Below are 21840 nucleotides of genomic sequence, written 5' to 3'. Positions count from 1 at the left end.
TGGTTGTGATTTTAGGTTCTGCACTTTGTGTATAGGAGGATGAATGTTTGATAGTGAGATATTTAGTTTCTATGGGCAGGGTTTGGGGGTTTTTGAATATCATTAGCTTTGTTTTTCCAGGGTTTATATATATGCCGTTTTCGGTTAACCAGTTAGTGATTTGATCGATGTCGTGTTGCATATTTTTGTAAGCGATATTTGCATTGTTGTGAATGGATACTATGGCCGTGTCGTCTGCATACTGGAAGATTTTACTTTTTAGGGGAAGGTGGCTTATGTCGTGTGTGTATATGTTAAATAGAATGGGAGATAGGACAGCTCCTTGCGGTACTCCACAGGTTACAGGTACCTCTTTGCTGTGTGCTGATCCTATACATGTGATGTGCTTTCTGTTTTTCGTGTATGCTTTAAACCACTGGAGCAGACGACCTCATATTCCGATATGGGTAAGTTTCGTTAACAAGGTTTTATGTGTTAGTGTGTCAAATGCTTTTGTTAGGTCAATGAAGACCACTAATGTTATTCTGTTTTTATCCAATGCAGCGTTTATTAGATCTGTGAAATCTTCCAGGAGTGTTGCTGTTCCTTTATTTTTTTGAAAGCCATATTGTGTTTTGGGTATGATTTGAAATTTTTCAACGTATGTGGAGAGTTTCTGATGTACAATGCGCTCCATGATTTGGTTGATTACAGGCAGCGTGGCGATAGGTCTGTAATTACTTATTATGTTTCTATACATAATAAATAACGGAAAAACTCACGTAGAAATATTATTTAATAGTATAATTTTCGCCTGTGTGTCACAGGCATCTTCAGTACAATTAGGCACAAAAATTAAACACTAACTGACAATTCCAAAAAGCGCCACCTAAGTAGCTGGTGTAAGATAACTAAAAAGGTCAATAACTTTCCTAAAAAAAAAAAAAAAAAAAAAATTTAATACAATAAAAAGTTAGGAAAGATTAGCTGATTTGTAAAGTACTATCTCCCATAAAGGGGATAGACGTAAGCCGTCGGATCTGTTTAAGTTAGGAGAATGAAGTAGAGTTTCACATGCTTCTTTATAAAGGCGTTCCATGAGAAACTGACTTTTGTGAAGAACTTTTGTCTTTCTCCAATGAACTCTGTGTCTAGTGAAGATGGCATGTTCTGCAAGTCCAGACTTTTCAGGTTTAAAGTATTCAATATAAGATTGGTGTTCTTCTAGCCGAATGGAGGCAGATCTTCCCGTTTGTCCGAAATAACATAATCCACAAGAACACGGAATCTGGTAGACACCTGGATGATTAAGATGTGGAAGCTTGTCCTTTGGAGAAGCGAGAAAGGTGGAGATTTTTCTAAACGGTCGAAAGGCAACAAAAATATTCAGTGGTTTTAAAATTTTTGCTATACGTTCACTGGAGAAAGACAAAAGTTCTTCACAAAAGTCAGTTTCTCATGGAACGCCTTTATAAAGAAGCATGTGAAACTCTACTTCATTCTCCTAACTTAAACAGATCCGACGGCTTACGTCTATCCCCTCTATGGGAGATAGTACTTTACAAATCAGCTAATCTTTCCTAACTTTTTATTGTATTAAATTTTTTTTTTTTTTTTTTTTTTTTAGGAAAGTTATTGACCTTTTTAGTTATCTTACACCAGCTACTTAGGTGGCGCTTTTTGGAATTGTCAGTTAGTGTTTAATTTTTATGCCTAATTGTACTGAAGATGCCTGTGACACACAGGCGAAAATTATACTATTAAATAATATTTCTACGTGAGTTTTTCCGTTATTTATTATGTATAGTTATGTCTACTCACGGTTTACCTCTTTTAAAACTTATTATGTTTCTTTTTCCCTGTTTGTGTATGGGTGTGATTAATGCAGCCTTCAGTGTTTCAGGTATGTGTCCCGTTTCGAAGATTTTATTTAACAGTTTTTGTATAACTGGAAGTAGGTCCGTTGAGTGTTTCTTGATGTCTTTTGGTCTGATTCCGTCTATCCCCTGTCCTTTGTTAGGATTAATTTGTTGAATTGCCAGTGATAGTTCTTCTTTTGTTACTGTGGGGAACCACATCGACTGGGTTGCTCGTGGACCTAATGGAGAATGTTCGTTTGTGTGAGGAAAGGTTGTTTCTTGTAGCTTTTGGACAGAGTTCACGAAGTGCTGATTAAAGTTGTTTGTCAACTGTTTGAGGGATTTGGGGTCGCAGGCAAAGCTGTGTTTTATTGTTTCTGAGGCAGTGGTTCTGGGTATGTTGTCCAGCATTTCATTAATCAGGTGCCAGGTTTCCTTTATGTCATTCTGAGCTGTTGTTAATTTGTTGCTGTAATAATTTCTTTTTTTTTTTGCCGTTCTAATCTGGGTTGTTAGGAGATTCCGTTTACTTTTGTATTCAGCTTTTAAAGCGATATTGTTTGGCGACTTCTTAAGTTGTTTCCATAGGGCATCTTTTCTTTGTATGTCTGTTAGTATGTTGTCTGTTATCCATGGATTTTGTTTCGTTTGGGGGCGTATTTTTATTTTTGTTAATGCTTTGTTGTATATTTTGTTAAATGCAAGTTTAAGATTAATATATACAGCTTCAGCAGAGTCTAGAGATGGTATCTGCATCCACTCTGTTTTTCTGATTTCATCGTTCACTATTGCTTCGTTTACAATGCTATGATACTGTTTTGTAGTCTCAGTGATTTTTATGGGTTCTTGTTCAGTGTGTAACTGCAATGCTGTGAAATAATGGTCTGCTAGTTTACATGTTATGACGGCTGCTGTGTGGCTGTTTGGAGGGGCCCTTATATTTATATGATCAATGCATGGTTGAGGTTGTTGTGTTTCCGACTATCTCTTCTCGTGTATACGACTGTATGGATGGGGTTATGTTATATGCCGATAATAGGTCTATGTATTGTTCTGTGTTGTTATTTATGTTCCTAATGTTTATATTAATGTCTCCTATTATTAGCAAGTATTTTGAGGTGCCTACTTTCGTGGCTGAAAGCCATTTGTTTAGTTCTTCTAGGAATTTTGTGGTGCTTAAGTTGGGTGGTCTGTATATTGTGTTTAATATCAGGGAGTTTTCTTGTTTAATGTTTTTAATTTCGATGCATATGTTTTCTGCGTATTCTAATTTATAGTTTATTTCTGTTACTTCTAGTTTATGTTTGGTAAATATTATTATACCACCGCCTCGTTTTGTTTGTCTGCAGTGTTTGTGTTGTTCGTTTCATGGAACGCCTTTATAAAGAAGCATGTGAAACTCTACTTCATTCTCCTAACTAACTTTGTCGTAGATACTTCAGTCAGTATTAAAATGTCTATTTTGTCTATGTCTTCCTTCAGATAAGCTTGCAGGGTCAGCCAGTATTTTTGAATGCTTCTGATATTGATGTGGAGAATAGATAGTCCTTTTTTGGGGATTGTCAGTTGTTTCCATTCTGATATTGATTTCAGAATGTTGCAATTATCATGTTCCGGGGTGATTACGTCTGCTTGATGATGTGCATTCATGTTGGTTGGTGTGCTTTACGAGTTGTCAATATTCCTTTCAATGTGACAGCGTGTTGAGGTCATCTACGGATTTTATTTCGATTGGTTTTGCGTCTTGTGTCTTTCTAAGGAATATTTTGCTGTCTCTTATCCATATAAACTGGTAATTGTTTTCTGTTTTTACTTTCCTTGCTTGGTAGAATATTTTCTGATAGTGTGGAGTAAGGTATTCAGACAAGTATATTGGGGTGTTGTCGTGGTCTCCTTTCAGATCCTTTACTACTGGATTTTTAATCCTGCTAGCTTTTATAAGTGTAGTTTTTGTTAGGCTGTTGGTGAGTCGCACTACGACGGGAGAAGGACGGGTATTATTTTCTCTTTTCCTTTTTTGTGGTAACCGATGCACTGACTGGATGTCTCTTGATTCAATGGGAGAGCCGATTTTTTGGCTAAGTTGTATTACAGTGTCTCTTAGATGTTCCGTAGCTATTTCTGGGAGACCATTTATGAGGAGGTCATTTTTGTGCTGCTGTTGGTTTGAGAGCTCGTACTGTTGCTTTAGAGAGTTTAGTTCTTGCCGTAGGTCCGTTGTCTCTTTAATTAAATTATGCTGTCTTTCAGTTAGCTCTTTGACGCAGTTTTTAATTTCTCTAACGGTCTGTAACATACCTTCTATCGGGTTATTATTAAATTTAATAAATTCCTCATATTGGTTGAATTTTTCTGTAATTTGTGCGGTATGTTTTTTAAATAGTTCTCCAACAAAATCGATTAAACAGTCTTTTAGGTTTTGTAATCTGTTTTCGAGTAATGCATTTAAAGATGGGTTTCCTCACCTGGGTTTCCGTTGTTGTTTTCTTTGTTTTTAATTCCCTCTGTTGTTGATAGCTGTTTACTGCCTGCGGTTGTTTTCTGCATTGGCTGTTTTCCGCCTGCGGTCGAAGGCGACGTTCCTTTGTTGTCTCTGCAATGGGGACACTTCCACTCGTCGCGATTCTTGTTTGATTTTCGCTGCCAGGTAGTTTCGGACAAACCTGAACATAAAAAATGCATGTTTCTTTGTCAGTTCCTACATATTACGTGGTTTTCTTCCCCCGTTAGGTCTTTTTGGCATTTGTAGCACTTCATATTTCTTGTTTAACGATCTTGCTGTATTTTCTAATATGGCGACTTCCTTTGTTCTCTTCTCGCGTAGTTGACCAACGTATACTTCGAACTTTGAATACTTATATTTTACTTATTACTTAACAGATACTTACAGTTTTTACATCTATATGTTCGTCTTGAAGAACGGAGTTCACTGATGTACTTTAAATTTTAATTCACAAGAAAAGATCTACTTTGCAACTTAAAATATGGGAGCATCGAAAAAAAATAAAAAATAAAATAATAATAATAATAATAATAATTTTTTAACATTTTGTTATGTCTCAGATAAATTACATACATAGATACAATAATTATATATATATAATATTTATAATTCATTACAATTGTAAATAATAAATACTTGAAAGTTAATAATATTTTTAAATAATAATAATAATAATAACAATTTTTAATTAAAATTTATATTTAAATTACATGTGATACATACATTGCATACATACAAACATGCATTTGATTACATATGATATATACATTGCTTACATTTTGTTAAAATCAATCCTTTTCTTATTATTAAAATTATGATTACATATTCACAACAAATAATGTTACATATTTACAACAGGAAATAATTCTGTTTTTTTTTGTAACAATGAAATTCGTACAGATTTTCTTTCTTTTCTTTTTTTTCTGTATAATGTATTAATTTCTTTCTTTGGGGAATCTTCTGATTTCTTCCTCGAAACTTTGCCGAGCTTATCTGAGGAAGATAATAGACGGCAATTGTTTCATGGATATGTTTCTATATTGGTCACAAGCGAGGTGTTGATTTTACTGCTTGATGGTACGTGCTTGGAAGATTTCAACTGCTATTACACAGTTTAACTTTTTTTTTTGCAAGTTGGGTTGGATTTCGATATGCTGTATTTGCTTGTGCCCTTGTAGTGGTGTTTTTTGAGAGGGGTTTATCATAAGTTTTATTTATATGTCTGTGTGTGTGTTTGTTTTCTGTGTGTGTGTTTGTTTTTGTGTGTGTGTTTGTTTGTGTGTATGTGTGTGTGTGAGGGAGAGAGAGAAACAGGAATTTCTCTGATTTCATTGTCGCTTTAATATTTATATTGTGCCTGTTTTAGCTCTCTGTATGTCCCTAAGTTTCTGTCATCTAACTGCAGTTTGTTTATCATGTCAGGTACGTAGAAGTTTCAGGTGGCTTTGCCGTAGTGATTGCTGTACTTATATGCTATGTAAATTGTTGACTGTGGTCTTGTTATCTGATATGTTGTTGTTCTTCTTACTCTATAATTATTAAATATTTTGTGTTTTGTCCGTGCTGCCTGCATAAGTGTTGGTTGTTCCCAGAATATCAGTTTTATCATTTCACCTTGTAACCATTGTAACCTGTTAAGTCTGTAGTCTGCGGAGAATGCATATGATGTGATTGTGTATCTTAAAATGTTTTCACCTAATGCTTTATAAATTAGTATTTTTATGTTTGTTAGGGCAATATCTTTTAATCGGTATAGTTTGCTTGAGATTACCCTAAGTTTGGTGTGTAGGTAGTTTGTATGGCTATTCCAACTTTGATCAGCATAGAAGTAAAGTCCGAGATAGCGTGTTGTTTTCACATGTGTGATGGTTGTGATTTTAGGTCCAGTGCTTCGTGTATAGGAGGATAAATGTCGGATAGTGAGATATTTAGTTTCTATTGGCAGGGTTTCGGGATTTTTGAATATTATTAGCTTTGTTTTTCCAGGATTTATGTATATGCCATTATCAGTTAACCACTTAGTGATTTGATGTCGTGCTGCATATTTGTGTAAGCGATATTTGCGTTATTGTGGCCGTGTCGTCTACTATGGCCGTGTCGTCTGCGTACTAGAAGATTTTACTTTTTAGAAGAAGATGGCTTATATCGTGTGTGTGTATATGTTAAATAGAATGGGAGATAGGACAGCTCCTTGCGGTACTCCACAGGTTACTGGTACCTCTTTGATGTACGGTGATCCTATACGTGTGATGTGCTTCCTGTTTTTCATGTATGCTTTAAAGAACTAGGGTAGACGACCTCCGATTCCGATATGGGTAAGTTTCGTTAACAAGGTTTTGTGTGTTGGGGGGTCAAATGCTTTTGTTAGGTCAATGAATACGACTAATGTTATTCTGTTTTTATCCAATGCAGCATTTATCTGTGAAATCGTCCAGGAGTGTTGCTATTCCTTTATTTATTTTTTTGAAAGCCATAATGTGTTTTGAGTATGATTTGAAAATTTTCAACGTATGTGGAGAGTTTGCAATGCACTATGCGCTCCATGATTTGCTTGATTACAGAAAACGAACGTGGCGATGGATCTATAATTACTTATAATGTTTCTTTTAGTGTTTCTGGTATGTGTCCCGTTTCGAAGATTTTATTTAATAGTTTTTGAATAACTGGACATAGGTTGGTTGAGTGTTTCTTGATGTCTTTTGGTCGTGATTCCGTCTATCCCCAGTCCTTTGTTAGGGTTAATTTGTTGAATTGCCAGTGATAGTTCTTCTTTTGTTTTTGTGGGAAACCACATCGTGTGGGTTGCTCGTGGACCAAGTGGAGAATGTTCGTTTGTGTGAGGAAAGGTTGTTTCTTGTATTTTTTGGACAAAGTTCACGAAGTGCTTATTAAAGTTGTTTTCCAACTGTTTGAGGGATTTGGGAGTCGCAAGCAGAGCTGTGTTTTATTGTTTCTGAGACAGTGGTTCTGTGTATATTGTCCAGTATTTTATTAATCAGGTGCCAGGTTTCCTTTATGTCGTTCTGAGCTGCTGTTAATTTGTTGTTGCCGTTCTAATCTGTGTTGTTAAGAGATTCCGTTTTCTTTTGTATTCAGCTTGTAAAGCAAAATTGCTTGGCGACTTCTTAAGTTGTTTCCATAGGGCATCTTTACTTGTATGTCTGATAATATGTAGTCTGTTATCCATGGATTCTGTTTCGTTTGGAAGCTTATTTTTATTTTTGTTACTACTTTGATATATATTTTATTAAATGCAAGTTTAAGGTTATTATATACAGCTTCAGCGGTGTCTAAAGATGCTATCTGCATCCAGTCTGTTTTTCTGATTTCATCGTTTACTATTGTTTCGTTTAGAATGCTATAATACTGGTTTGTAGTGTCAGTGAGTTTTATGGGTTCTGGTTTAGTGTGTAACTGTAATGCTGTGAAATAATAGTCTGCCAGTTTGCATGTTGTGATGGCTGCTGTGTTGCTATTTGGAGGGGCCCGTATATTTATATGGTCAGTACAGGATGAGGTTGTTGTATTTCCGACTATCTCTTTTCATATATACGACTGTATGGATGGGGTTATGTTATATGCCGATAATAGGTCTAGGTATTGTTCTGTGTTGTTATTTATGTTCCTAATGTTTATATTCATGTCTCCTATTATTATCAAGTATTCTGAGGCGCCTACTTTCGTGGTTGAAAGCCATCTGTTTAGTTCATCTAGAAATTTTGTAGTGTTTAAGTTGGGTGGTGGTCTGTATATTGCGTTTATTCTCAGAGTTTTCTTGTTTGATGTTTTTAATTTCGATGCATATGTTTTCTGCGTATTCTAATTTATAGTTTATTTCTGTTACTCATAGTTTATGTTTGGTAAATATTATTATACCACCGCCTCGTTTTGTTTGTCTGCAGTGTTTGTGTTGTTAGCAGTGTGGCATTTGGTAGATGGTTGCCTCTTCGTTTGTCGTAGATACTCCAATCAGTATTAAAATGTCTATGTTGTCTATATCTTCCTTCAGATAAGCTTGCAGGGTCAGCCAGTATTTTTGAATGCTTCTGATGCTGATGTGGAGATAGATAGTCTTTTTTTTGGGATAGTCACTCGTTTCCATTCTGTTATTGATTTCAGAATTGGCAATTATCATGTTCGGGGTGATTATATCTGTTTGATGGTCTGCATTCATGTAGGTTGGTGTGCTGTTCCCTTCTTTACGAGTCGTCAAATTTCCTTTTAATGTGGCAGCCTGCTGAGGTCTTCTACGGATTTTATTTGGATTGGTTTTGCGTCTTGTGTCTTTTTAAGGAATATTTTGCTGTCTCTTATCCATATATACACATCCACATATATCTTATCCATATATATCTTATCCCATAAACTGGTAATTTTTTTGTTTTTACTTTCCTTGTTTGGTAGAATAGTTTCTGATAATATGGCGTTAAGTATTCGGACAAATATATTGGGTATTGTCGTGGGCTCTTTTTAAATTTTTAAGTGTAATTTTTGTTGGGCTGTTGGTGAGTCGCACCACGACGAGAGGAGGACGGGAATTATTTTCTCTCTTCCTTTTTTGTGGTAACCGATGTACTGACTGGATATCTTTTGATTCAATGGGAGGGAGCGCCAATTTTTTGGCTTAGTTGTATTACGGTGTTCTTTTAGATGTTCCATTGCAATTTCTGGGAGACCATCTATCAGGAGATCATTTTATACTGCTGTTGGTTTAAGAGTTCGTACTGTTGCTTTAAAGAGTTTAGTTCTTGTCATAGTTCCATTGTCTCTTTAATTAGATTATGCTGTCTTTCCGTTAGCTCTATAACGCAGTTTTTAATTTCTCTGACGGTCTGTAATACGTATTCTACTGAGTTATTATTAAATTTAATAAATTCCTCGTATTGGTTGAATTTTTGGGTAATCTGTATGGTGTGTTTTTGTTTTTCAAATAGTTCTCCAAAAATCGTCTCAACTCTGCTCAGGTAAACCAACTTATGAAAATTCCCTCTGCTCATTTTCATTCCCTCCCAGCACTCCTAGAAATTGCCACATTTTGAAAGTACTTTAAGCACATGGTTCTTAGTGAAATACCGAGTACGATACCCTACGAGATCTTTAAAGAATTTGAATCCGAGACCTTTAAAGAATGGTCTCGGATTCAAATTTGGACCACCTTCTGCATCATGCAGTCCTAGCGGGGGAGGGGTGAGAAATCAGGTATAGTCAGGCAGGACATTTAAAAATTGGTTTTCTAATTAAAAAAGATGCTGATTTACAAAATAAATATATAATAAAATAAAGAATAATAATAATAATTATAACTAAAGTTAATTTAAAAAGGCATTGAATAGTTTTTGGTCATTTGTGACAAAACTTAAAGTTGACCCTGAATATGGTGACAGCAAATAGGCCTCTGATAATGTATTACAGTCCACTGCTCAGTTGGCAGCCTTTCGTTGAAAAGCCTAGTGTTCGAATCCCATACAGAGAATGATATATGTTTACTAGGCACATAAATTAATGATTTACATGACGCATATTAGTTTTAGGTAAATGACCAACATCAATCTATTTAAATTTGTTAAATAGATCAATTTAATTCAAAGTAATTTTTAAAAAAATTAATAATTTCATATATTTTCTTATGAAAATCAACCGTGTTAAGGAGTATCCAAAGGGTGTGTGTGTGTGTGTGTGTGTGTGTGTGTGTGTAACTAAGCTGCATCCTTTCTGTCAGCTGAGCTGACAAACCTGTTGCTTTCTCCCTTTAAATACACATTTACTTCAACAGCTTTAGGATTCATTTAAGCGGAAGTATAAACTGGCTTTCTTAATATATTACTGGCTTGAATGCAACAATGTATTGTTAACTAACCAGTTTTACACTATTCATAAAAATAGGACTTGAAAATCACGTATCACCTTGCACGTGCCTTTTTTTTTTTTAATTTATATTTTGTTTTGTTCGATTATACTGTAGCAACCTAAAAGCTCGTTAGAAAATTACGGAAAAAGGGGGGAAAGTGCAATTATTCATATTTCTAATATTCATCATTACAAAATTCTTTCAGTAAACATGACAACATTGTCCATATTGATTTTCGTGTCCATTTATCACATTTCGAGTGCGGTTTTCTAATTTCTTAAAAATGAAAGCACATATCTCATTTCTGATATTTCGATTTGCTTGGCTGTCAACAGAATCCTATCCATTTCCTAAAAAATAAAATAAAAATGGATATTATCTTTCGTATTATATTATACATCAGATTCTATATATATATATATATATATTTTTTTTTTTTGCAAGTGTAAAGAAGCCTCGTTTAACCCAACAGGCTTTTTCTATCAACCATTTCGATAATTCCAAGAACTAATGTGCCTCTCAAATGGAACCATGTAATTCATCTGTTCAAAACAAATCATTCAATTCCTCTGCAATAACTAGTTAAGAGAATGCATTTGTTTCCCTTATGAGAAGTTAAAAAGACCGAGTGTTGTGTTTCCAGCTCAGTAATCGGGGAAATGACATAAAATCTCGTCAAGGATGGTAAGATTGTTGTTATTTGTATATAAGAAATTATACGACTTTTTTTACTTAGATGAATCTAGTTTTAAATTAATCTTGTTATTTCTGTCGATAATTTAAAAAAATAAAATAAATCGTTTTGGACACAGACAAGAATACTGCCACCTTCGAGTCACGTGGACAACTATTATACATTTTTCTACTTACAAGATTGAAATATAAGAATCACTTGAGATCGAAATACAAAAAAAAAAAAAAAAAGAAGTAAAATAAGGATTAAATTAAGACGAAGAAAATAATATTCTAACCAATGGTTATTGATTGATCTGTAAGGGCAAAGCATCTAGTTTAACAATAATAAAAAAAATAAAATAAAAAGAAATTAAAGTTCTTGACACGAAATCACCAAAAGAATGACCTTATGGGTTTCATTCCAGTTATTTGGAAAAGGTTAAGTACTGCAGAAGAAACTCAGGTTTTCGATCACAGAAACTCAGAAAGATTGGCTCTGGAATTCAGACTACAGTCACACATACTAGTTAGGATTAGGATTAAAATATGGCCTCATATGTCTGCCATATTCTGGTATCGTTTTCGTCCAAGGAGGGCTTCTTACTCCCTTTAAAAAATAAAAAAAAATTACAACATTTATTTTATTTTATTTTAATCTTGTAATACTGTTCAATCCCCAAACGGAGGAGGCAACGCTCTTTAAACCCTAACTTTTGGAAATCAGTTGGTGGCTACTCCCCATCTGTCTCTATTATAGTATGAAATATGACGAGAATACGCTATAATGTCGTCATGCCGTGTTCCTAATTCTAATTAATATTATTCGCATTATATTTGATTGTTTTGAGTTGCAGGGTTAAAAATCCCTCCTAATCTGCTTCGAAGATGGACTAATCTGGGAATCACTGAACAATATGTCTAGATAAATGCGAATATTACTATAGTTGCTGACTAGAATCAAATCAATGTCTTTCTCCTGCCGGTTTAAATTCGCCGAAAGTTACAAAGAAGCTAGGAAGGTTCTCGTAAAGGTTATTTATTTTAATGATAAAATTTATATTCGCAATGATTTCGAGTAGTGGAAATTATAAGCATTTTATTTATTTATTTATTATTATTATTATTATTATTATTATTATTATTATTATTATTATTATTATTATTATTTTGTAAACAGTGTTTTAAAATAACCTTTCTCTTACTGTTAATATTAGATATATAGCTGTGTAATAGAAAGAAATATCTGAATCAATAACTCTTGTAATGACACACTTGGTTTATTTTCTAGGCAAATAACAGTGCACTTCAGAAGATATTGATCTTTTGAGAACCAACAGACGTCTTTATGCTCATCTCCTTAGAGGCCCTTATTGTCATCATCGTTGTGGTCAGTCTCACCATCCTTGGAGGACTTACCTTCGCCCTCTACTGGTTGTAAGTAAAAAATATATTTTTTTATTATTATTATTCAATTACAATTAATGCTGTAATGCAAAAACACTTGTGGAAGTTGAATAAGGTGTGTAGAATAATAAATGAAATAATTCTCATTTGCTGAACAACGGAAGTTGTTATTACTGTAGTTAATTATTAAACAGCATCCCGAATTTTCAATAATTGCTATGAAAATTTTTAAAATTCGCCTTCTGGTATCAAGGTTTCGCATAACGCATATCCTTTGAATTATAATATAATAATGCATGTAATTCAGTCAAAAAAAAATTATGTGTACTTCCTAAATATTAATCATTTATTTTGAAATCCAGTTACACATAACTGCCACAAATGATTTTTTTTTTCTTTTCAAAAATTGTAAGGGTTCCTCGATTTTCAGCCTTCACCCTGTTTAGGGAACAAGTCATCAACATCTCCTTTCGTCTTCTTACTTTTAAGAGCACAAAATTTTTATCCTCCTCTTTTAACGTGGTTGATAATTATTAACGACAGCAGGCCTATTACAGTTAATATCCCTGCTGTCGTTATTACTTTGCATAATGCTTTTCTAATAACTTCCTGTGCCGTTTTTTTTTTTTTTTTTTGTATTGAATTCTCCTATACCAACGTCATCGCCTTTGTTTAAGTATAGTCTTATGTTAAAGTAGGCGCTGCAGTTAGAAGTAACAAAGGATGTTTGCTCGTTTTGCAAACAGGCATAGGATGGGACTGCCTTGAACACGACTAATCAAGCACTTGTATGGTTTATGCGGAGATAGGGCTTCTTTTGCCCCAAGATATATCCGTATACGGAACAAGACTGCAAACTCACAGAAAAAAAAATTAATAATAATAATAATAAACTCGTGATGTGTTTTTATGTGATGTCACTTGCTCTGCAAGTAGACTCTCACATATGTAGAACTTTCAATGGTATGAGTCTTTGATTATTAACTTATTTAATACCAGACTCATATTATATTTCACGCAAATAATCTCATTCCATTTTTACGTATTTTGTTGAATTTAGGGGTTGCAAAATAGCGCCTAACTAGGAATGGCATAAATCCCAACAACGTAGGATGTTTATTTTGTCAGTTATCAAAGGATTATCACAGAGGGTCTTCAATTGAATTCTCTTGCCATTGACAGGCTCAAACGTTCGAAAGTTCCAGGCTGTTATCTGAAGGCGGTGTATACATATCAAATGGCCCCGCAAATAAAAATCGGTCCACTCGGAACTTTCAGGAAACCTTAGATCAATATTCACTCAGACCTAACAACTGAAGCGTGATGCAGCTCCGTTTAGCACGTTTCGCCTCTTCGCCATCATCGAACACATCATGGAGGATGTTTTCTACCTATTAATCTCTCTCCAGCGATACCTAACCATATGTTGCTGGAGAACTGCTGCCGGATGTCTTCACTAGACAAAGTCAACTGCATGTGGATTTTGACTGGTCCACGTGTGGTAGTCGTAATATATTGAAAATACCATCCCTGAAATTGAAATGAAATTTTATTTAAAATAAAAGATTTTTTTCTTAATTTTCCATATTGAGATGAAACAAATATTTCATAATATTTAAGAAATTACTGAATTGGACGATCGCAAGCAATAAGGTTGTCGCTTTTTCGAAGAGCTCTGTTAAAAGCACTCCAGCGGCGTCAGGAAGGTTGCTACAGGTCAGTCTTCTGTGAGATGCAACTTCATCTGCTTATATTGTCCTGACAGAATTCATAAAGGTATTTTGCGTTTGCTTTCTTCTACAAGAATATTTTAAAGAAGCCTCCGTAGCTCAGTTGGTATAGACGAAGCCCTTTAGGTTGGAAAGACCAAAAAGCGCTTCGTCTACACTCATACGGAGGTAGGGTTTTTTTTTTCACCCGGAACCTCTGGTTTTTTCGTTCTCCACAACAGGCCAACCGGCCCCCTGAACACTTACATCTACAGACAACATAGGGCTAACCACCATATCCTAGGGACGGGACGATTTGGAAGGGTTTAGGACAGCTCCGTAACAGGCCAATAGGCGTAATACGAAAAAAGGAAGAAGAAGAGGAACCATCCCCAGTGAACATCGCCTGGTTGCGAAAAGTACACAAGGACGAAATCATTTGTCATCCCATGTCTGTTGTAGAAACCACTGACAAATTCCAATAGGCGATGATGATCTTCTTGGAAATGGTACTGATAAATTCGATTTTCATGCAGGATCCTATATATATATATATATATACTATAAAATGATAAGCTAAAATTGGAAACGGATGTGACGTCGGCTTGAAACGGATGTAGGCTGTCACGTTTTTGTGTAACGTTTTTATGTAACGTTTTTGTCAAGTTATTTGAAACGTTTTGAAACTCAGGGGCTGCCCTGAGTGTCGAGTCTTCAAAATTCGAGTCATCAGAATTCAAGGAGAACCGGCCTACCAGTCCAGAACACTGGGAGTTGGGCACCGTAGGTGTCAGGAGGCGGAGCCCCCTAGTATGTATATATTCGGTTCCTACTTCTCCTAATCCAGTGCACAGTATATATATATATATATATATATATATATACAGGGTGTTCGGGATAAATTTGACAGTTTCGTAAGGAAAAAGAAAATCTTCTTTGTATCTATTAAATTTAATGAATTGACAAAAAAACATTACAGGCAGAGTTAATTACAATACTATCAACAAGATTTACTCAAAATAACCACCATTAGCATCGATCACAGCTTCAATTCTGCTTCGGAACCTCGAACAAGCTGATGCTACAGTCTCCCTGGGAAGGGCCGCAAAAACTGTTTTAATTTTATCCATTAACTGGGCTTTTGTATTACTGGAAGTGCGATTGGTGTCTTTTTCAACTGCGCCCCATACAAAATAATCCATGGGGTTAAGGTCTGGGGAGTTTGGAGGCCAAACATTTGGACTGGTGAAGTCGTAGAAATTTTCAGACAACCATTTTTGACTTTTCCCAGAGGTGTGGCAAGGGGCCGAATCCTGCTGCCATACATACGGCCTACCATTGGCTACCCTTGTTATCCAGGGCTTGACTACAGTTAGCAACTCCACGAACAAAGCCCGAATTCCAATGCCAGGGTTCTTCAACACCTGTTCCTGCAGATTTGCGAGGAATTCTGCTGTACGAACGCAATCAGATCGTCTGCTAGGGATCTTTCTTCTTGCTACATCCTCGTAGTCACCATTGCAAGTCTCTAGTTCATGCCTGATTGTTTTTACTGTATTCAGGGAGCATTGGGCAGCAGTCGTAATATCCTTATTTTGATGGCGGGCACGAATCATCATGATACAAGTTATTCTCTTCCATGATTCAGGTGGGTTCCAGCTATCCATCCTTTCTGACATCTTGTATATGAATGAAGAAGGGTCCAAACTTTTAAATGAAGAGAAGTGTGTGTTAATACATGTAACTTACGGAAAAATATAATTAATTATAAATATGTCAAATTTATCCCGAACACCCTGTATATATATATATATACTGTGCTATTATTACGTTGTATATCGTGTAGAACATAATCAAACTGAAACTGTGGAAAATTAAAATCCTTTGGAACAGTTTAAAACTTTTATTTCTTTTACAGATGGAAGCTGTTAATAGAAGATCGCCGCTGGTCTCGGCTTCATACCTTTGGATGGACCCATCCGTCATCTTGGCCAAATGGTACTGTCGTAACCCCTGTCAGCAGGACTCCGCGCCAGCATGTGGTAGCCAACACTGCCATCGATGACATCAGGGAGGAAGTGGAACCCTTGACAGGCAACGACATGCTAACCATTGTTCCTAACGGCACAGATCACCAAACAGAGGACTCATCAAATCCTCACTCGAGTGTCCAGCATTCAGAGGACGATCTCAGAGAAATCGAGTCGCTGAACAGCGATGATATTTTCATCATCATACCTCCGTTAGAAGAATACGGGGAAAACAACTCGATTCCAAATAATACCTCTCGTCAGAACTCGTGTGTTCATATCACGAACGATAGGAAAAACTGTTTCGCACCGATGTCTGGTAGAGAGATTCGTAAGATCACTGGTCATGTGCACTATTCGATTTTTCAAAATAAGTCACCTAATTTATATGACGACGCTTCGGTTCCTACTTCTCCTACTGATAATCTAGTGCAACAGGAAGAAGAGGAAAATGAGGGTGTTCAAGACATTTGTGGGGCAATTGCGAATGAGGAAGATGACGAAAGAAGGTTATATGGACGCAATGAAGAAACCACAGAATGTGAAGAAAGTAAGACAGCTCCAGAAGTTCCTCCTAGACTAATACAACCTCCTCAAGTTCCTCCAAGGTCCACAGAACCTCCTAATGTGTTTGTCTTGGATGTAAGTTATTTGTAGTCAAATTAATAGTTTCTTATACTAACGGTGTCCATCTTGTATAAAAAGCGCGAGGATTGAGGGAAAAGCAATGGCAATTTCGTTTGCAGAGCACAGATCCAAAAAATGCGAGAGAAAGAGAGACTTTTGAGGTATAAACAATCATCTTAAAAACTCTTTAGCAGGCATTTTCAAATGAAAAAACACCTAAGAAATCTCTAGAGGTTTCTTAAGGTACTTTTTTCTCATCTAACCACTTTCTCCGTTTTTAGATGACATTCTCATACACTATTCATATTCGTTTTGTCTGTCCATCTGCATATGTATATATAATAGCTTTGCTACGGCTCTAAGGATTTTAATGAAATTTAGGTAACCGACTGACGGAGACAACAGCGTACTACCAAGAGTAAAATATTTTAGCTGATATGAATGAGTTCTTATAACTGAATCAACATGTTTTTTTTTTTTTATCCAATTAAGTTTCAGAAAAGTAATGAGACAAATTTCGTATAAATTTGTGTATTCAGTTAATCATGTGATACGTTATGGTCACCTTCACAGTAACTCACCCACCCACACACACACACACACACCGCACGAAACGCCCCAGTTTCAACGTTCTTTCCATGTGGTATAACAGGATTGGAAGTCCTCTTCTGTTGGCTCGTTTATGACCCCCTGTCGTGGCTCTTTGGATGTTGTCTACAGTTTCAAAATAGATACTTTCATGTTATTCTTGAGTTGGGGAAAAGAAAAAAGTCACAGTGGCTGTTCTGATATTGGAATGCTTTTTTTTTTTTAAACTAAATACTCACGATTTGGCAGTGCAAAATGAGAAGGCGCATTGTCATGATGTAAGATCCAATCAATCGCAATCTCTGGACGTACCCGTAAGACGAGTTTCCGCAACCGTTCAAGGATTTCTTTGTAGTAAATTTGATTGACAGTCGCTCCAGGAGGTGCAAATTCCAGGTGTACCCGTTGTGGCCATCGAAAAGATGATAATCATGGTTTTGTTTTGGGACTTGTGCAAAATATTTAAACCCTTGAGCACGTGATAAAAGAATCATTACCATACGCCCGGTTTAATTTTAATGAAAGGGGCCTACCACTGAAATATATATTTCAAACTGTTTTTAAAAACATAATCTCGATTCATGACATTGAGGCTTGTGGGAATTTAGGTACGATTTACGACTTTTCACTTAACGACTGTTTTCCAGGAACCAATTAGGTCATAAAACTATGGACTTGCTGTATATTTACACAAAACGCACGCTGGCTCCCGCGCGTGCGTTGCAGCATTGTTGAGCACCTTTGGTCACAGTGAAATTTGAGAAAAACCACTTCAGTTCTAAACCCCATACGTGCATCCACACAATGTCATGATGAACTGCACCTGTATTGCCACTGCTTTTCCCTTAGGCTTTGTATAGTTATTCAATGAGTTGCGAAAGTTAAAAAAAAAAAAAAAAGTGGGAAGAAAAAGAAAGAAAAGAAAAGATGGTTTTGTTTCCATTTGCAGAAATTCCTTAGTACGGTATTTCAATAACTAGATATTATATTGAGTGCTGCTACTCAAATGTAATTTTTTACTTACGTCGATAGATGTCGCCATCTTCCCCCTCCTCGCATTTTTTTTTTTTTAATCTTTATATACTTTTACTCACCAGAACTTCCTTGTGTTTATAACACAGTGACAGTAGCCTAGTTCACCTTGATAAACATCCTGAGGTTGATGGGCAGTATGCCAAATAATAAAATATCCATTGTTTTCAAAAGTAACTGGGTTTATATTTAACGTCATAAGAATATTCAGTTTTAAAAATGAAACAAAAAAAAGTTACGTTTTGACATCCATTTTTACTTACTGTGCTAAGGTTTCTGGGTTTATGGAAATAGAACCCAGTAGCGCACTCAGGGTTTAATCTTGGGGGATCGCGAGTTGAGTAGACGATTTGTGAATACGCACTACGCATCGCTTACGACCTATGACTGAGCATCTGCACTGATCGCTAATTCATAAGTTGTATAGAAATAGAAGACACGACACAACGTAAATAAAAGAAATGAATTTTAATTAGGAAAAGAATCTTGGAAAATTTTTGAGTTTTTTTTCTTTTTCTTTTTCTTTGGGGGAACCAGGGCCTCCTGTTCCCCCACCCCCTTCTGGGTGTGCCACTGATAGAACCGACATGTTTTTCCTAAAGGAAACACTCAGTTTCTTTTAGTTCCTCAATTAAATAAACAAATCTTTGATTTCTCGCCATTCTGGCTTCAAAACTTTAAATGGATTCCAATATATCAAATGCAAGATAAGGGATAAAACAAAAAATAATAATAAATTTATAAAAATAAATAAATAAATCTATAAAATATAAAATATATAAATAAATGTAAGATAACAACACAAAATAAATAAGTTTATAAAACCAATCAATGTAAGATAAGAATGAAAAATAAATAAAGAAATATAAGGTAAGGGATTAAAAAATTAATTTATAAAAATAAATAAATAATATTTTATTTCTTTCTTTATTTTTTTATCAAACAGGGTATGATTAAATTATCTTGTGAAAGCCATTAGGAAAAAGAAAACCAGGACGTCCTCTTAAACGATTCAACGATGACTTCTAAGGCCGAAACAGGCCATACTAGGCCTAAATCCTTGATACGTATGATGATGATGATGATGATCTTGTGAATGCACTTATTGAATACTGACCACTCCTTGATATTTGCTTATTTGCATATCACTTCAAAGACTGTTTCCATTACCATTAATGTTGTTGATAGACTTCATTTGAATATTACTTGTTCAGTTCCTATCAGCCCAAGAATTATTATGTTGACTACCGACGGGATAAACTAATTGTATACTCTCAAATGACATTTTTGGATAATGCCAGGATGTAATAACTACATGAAGGTGACCTGGCCAAAACCGGTTATCTGTGTTACGCGCTGACTGGGTGATCACCTCTCAAGACAGTTCACGTGTTTATGGGGGTGGTGAAATGGTATCTTTTCACCTAACAGGATGACATGAAACCTAATGTTGCAAAAGCTATGTTAACTACTAACACAAAAGAAAAAAAAAAATCCACAATGAAACTTAGACGCATTATTATCTTTAGTTTATCTCGAATTTTCTTTTGCAGAAGCAAAAATTCGACTGTCTGAGAGAAAATACCGCATATTCGTGGTCACATATACTGTTGGACCAGAGATGCAAGACCCTTGGCTGGCAATGTGCCAAGAAGAGTCAATTCATGTTGAAGGAGAGAAAGAAATAAGACGATGTACGAATTCGTTACCAACACGCAAAATGACGTGCTTTATAAGTAAAAATTTCCAACAGTTGTAAAAGCAAAATAGTTACCACTTTAAAAACTAGCATTTTCATAAAAGAAAAACTAATTTTCCGACGTGTAATATAAACACTCATCCCACGAAACGCATTGATTGCCCTAATATCAGAATGGATTCGCTTCTTCTGCCATGCACAGGGCTCTCGAATCTGTGGTCGCGCAGTACCATCTTCCTCTCCGCTGGACTTGGAGTGTCTGTTTCTTTCAGATAGTTCATAAAAACGAACCTGGGGATATGTGTTGGGAAGTTTCTCAATCAGTTTGCGAATAATTCTAATTCCAGTTATTCTGTCAGATCGCGAAATCCTAGTATAGTGGAAAGTAGGAGGCATATTGTTAAGGATGGTAAGAAGATTGGATACTGTGGTGTGGGTTCCTCAAATTTTCATCCTCACACTGTAGGTCCCTGCTCTTTAAATCTTCGCCATCACCAATCAGGAAAAGGCATCATAAACAAATCTACTACAACTACGGACCTGAAATCTCTCCCGCACAAAAACTAATCGTATGAAGGAAAAAAAAAAAAAAAAACTGCACAACATTTGTGGCTTAAATATAATCAATTATATGTACCATCACGTACGCATATTCTCACTAGTCTGCTATTTTTTAACAGAACCGGAAATGACATCACACTTGTCCAAACTATCCTCTTCATAATTCCATCCATCACGAGGATCTGCTTTTGTGGGATCTGATATCGTTTATCAAAGAATACTGAACGAAAGAGTCTCCAGTTAATTGGAGATTGTTCTATGAAACTTTAGCCGCATTTTTATAAATACAGTATTGTGTTTCGTGCTTTTATTTAGGTGTTCCCTGTGCACTGTTCTTACTGAAAAGACTACGGTTGTTAATGCACTTTCCTCCAAGTCTATAAAAGCATGAGCGCTTCCTGGTCATCATCCATTCGTAGCCTGGACAGTTGCTGAACGAACTTCTTATCCTTCTCTTTCATTCCATACATCTCTGTCCTCTGGGACCACCTTTCCTTTTTGTTCTCCAAGAATGCAACACCTCCAGTTGTTGCATCTTCATTCATACCGAATAAAGTTCTAAATTATAAATATATCTAATGTGTATATATCACTTAAACCAGGAATAATTATACTTTTTAGCGAACTATTTCCTTGGCGAATATATAATTTATTCATGTTAATAGGCTCATAATTTTATTTTTCAGGGAACGGAGCCGCCACCTCCATATGAATAAATTAAATCATGGTGGACTGTGATTTTAGCTAAAATGCAAAATGGACTACAACAGAGTCTTCGAAACACCAGACTACTTCCTTTCGTTTGAAACGAACAGAAGGAAGTGACATCGAAATATTTCGGTTTACAGTCATCCAAGTGGAGTTATAAAGCGCAAAATTAAAATGGGGAGAAAAGCATATTTGTGATTACTTGTAACGCAGATGTTATCAAACTAATCTCGTTTATATGTGTCTATATAGTATATATTTTGCATATTCGTGGAAAGACAATCCATAAATTGCTGTTGTTCTCTAACGAATAAAATAATTGGATTACTTCGAAATTTTAAAGAACACTTTTTTTTTTTACTTTAAACTGTTCCTGATTCCTGATTGTCGATTTTTATTGTAAGTATTTGAACTCATTAGCAAATTTTTCGCTAAATGTCAAATAGAAACCAATAATTTGAAGTATTTTACAAGCCATTTTAAAAGTGTGATTATTATTATTATTATTATTATTACCGAACCTCCATGGAGTCAAAAGATTCATTGCTTCAGATACGCTCTAGGTCTCATAAAACCGATCTTATCACATTAAATGCCTTCTTCGCCATCTGCACTCTG

At 35.5% G+C, this 21840-nt stretch overlaps 1 protein-coding gene across 1 annotated transcript in view; it reads left to right on the top strand.

Moving 5' to 3' along the window:
• The window catches only part of LOC150098529 (uncharacterized), an 83574-nt gene extending 62161 nt beyond the window's left edge, over positions 1 to 21413 (top strand). Inside the window, exons 2-4 of the mRNA XM_090405837.1 lie at positions 12153 to 12298; positions 15896 to 16649; positions 21201 to 21413. Coding sequence (XP_090261963.1) covers positions 12210 to 12298; positions 15896 to 16649; positions 21201 to 21230 — 873 coding nt within the window. The 5' untranslated portion in view covers positions 12153 to 12209 and the 3' untranslated portion in view covers positions 21231 to 21413. The remainder of the gene's footprint in view (positions 1 to 12152; positions 12299 to 15895; positions 16650 to 21200) is intronic.
• Positions 21414 to 21840: the final 427 nt, after the last annotated feature.

The sequence above is a fragment of the Typopeltis vanoorti genome, chromosome 15, assembly GCF_054136105.1.
Source record: "Typopeltis vanoorti isolate ZY-2024b chromosome 15, IOZ_Tvanoo_1.0, whole genome shotgun sequence".
Lineage (NCBI taxonomy): Eukaryota > Metazoa > Arthropoda > Arachnida > Uropygi > Thelyphonidae > Typopeltis > Typopeltis vanoorti.
Note: the sequence above shows the minus strand (reverse complement) of the source record. Positions and strands in the feature narration are given on the sequence as shown.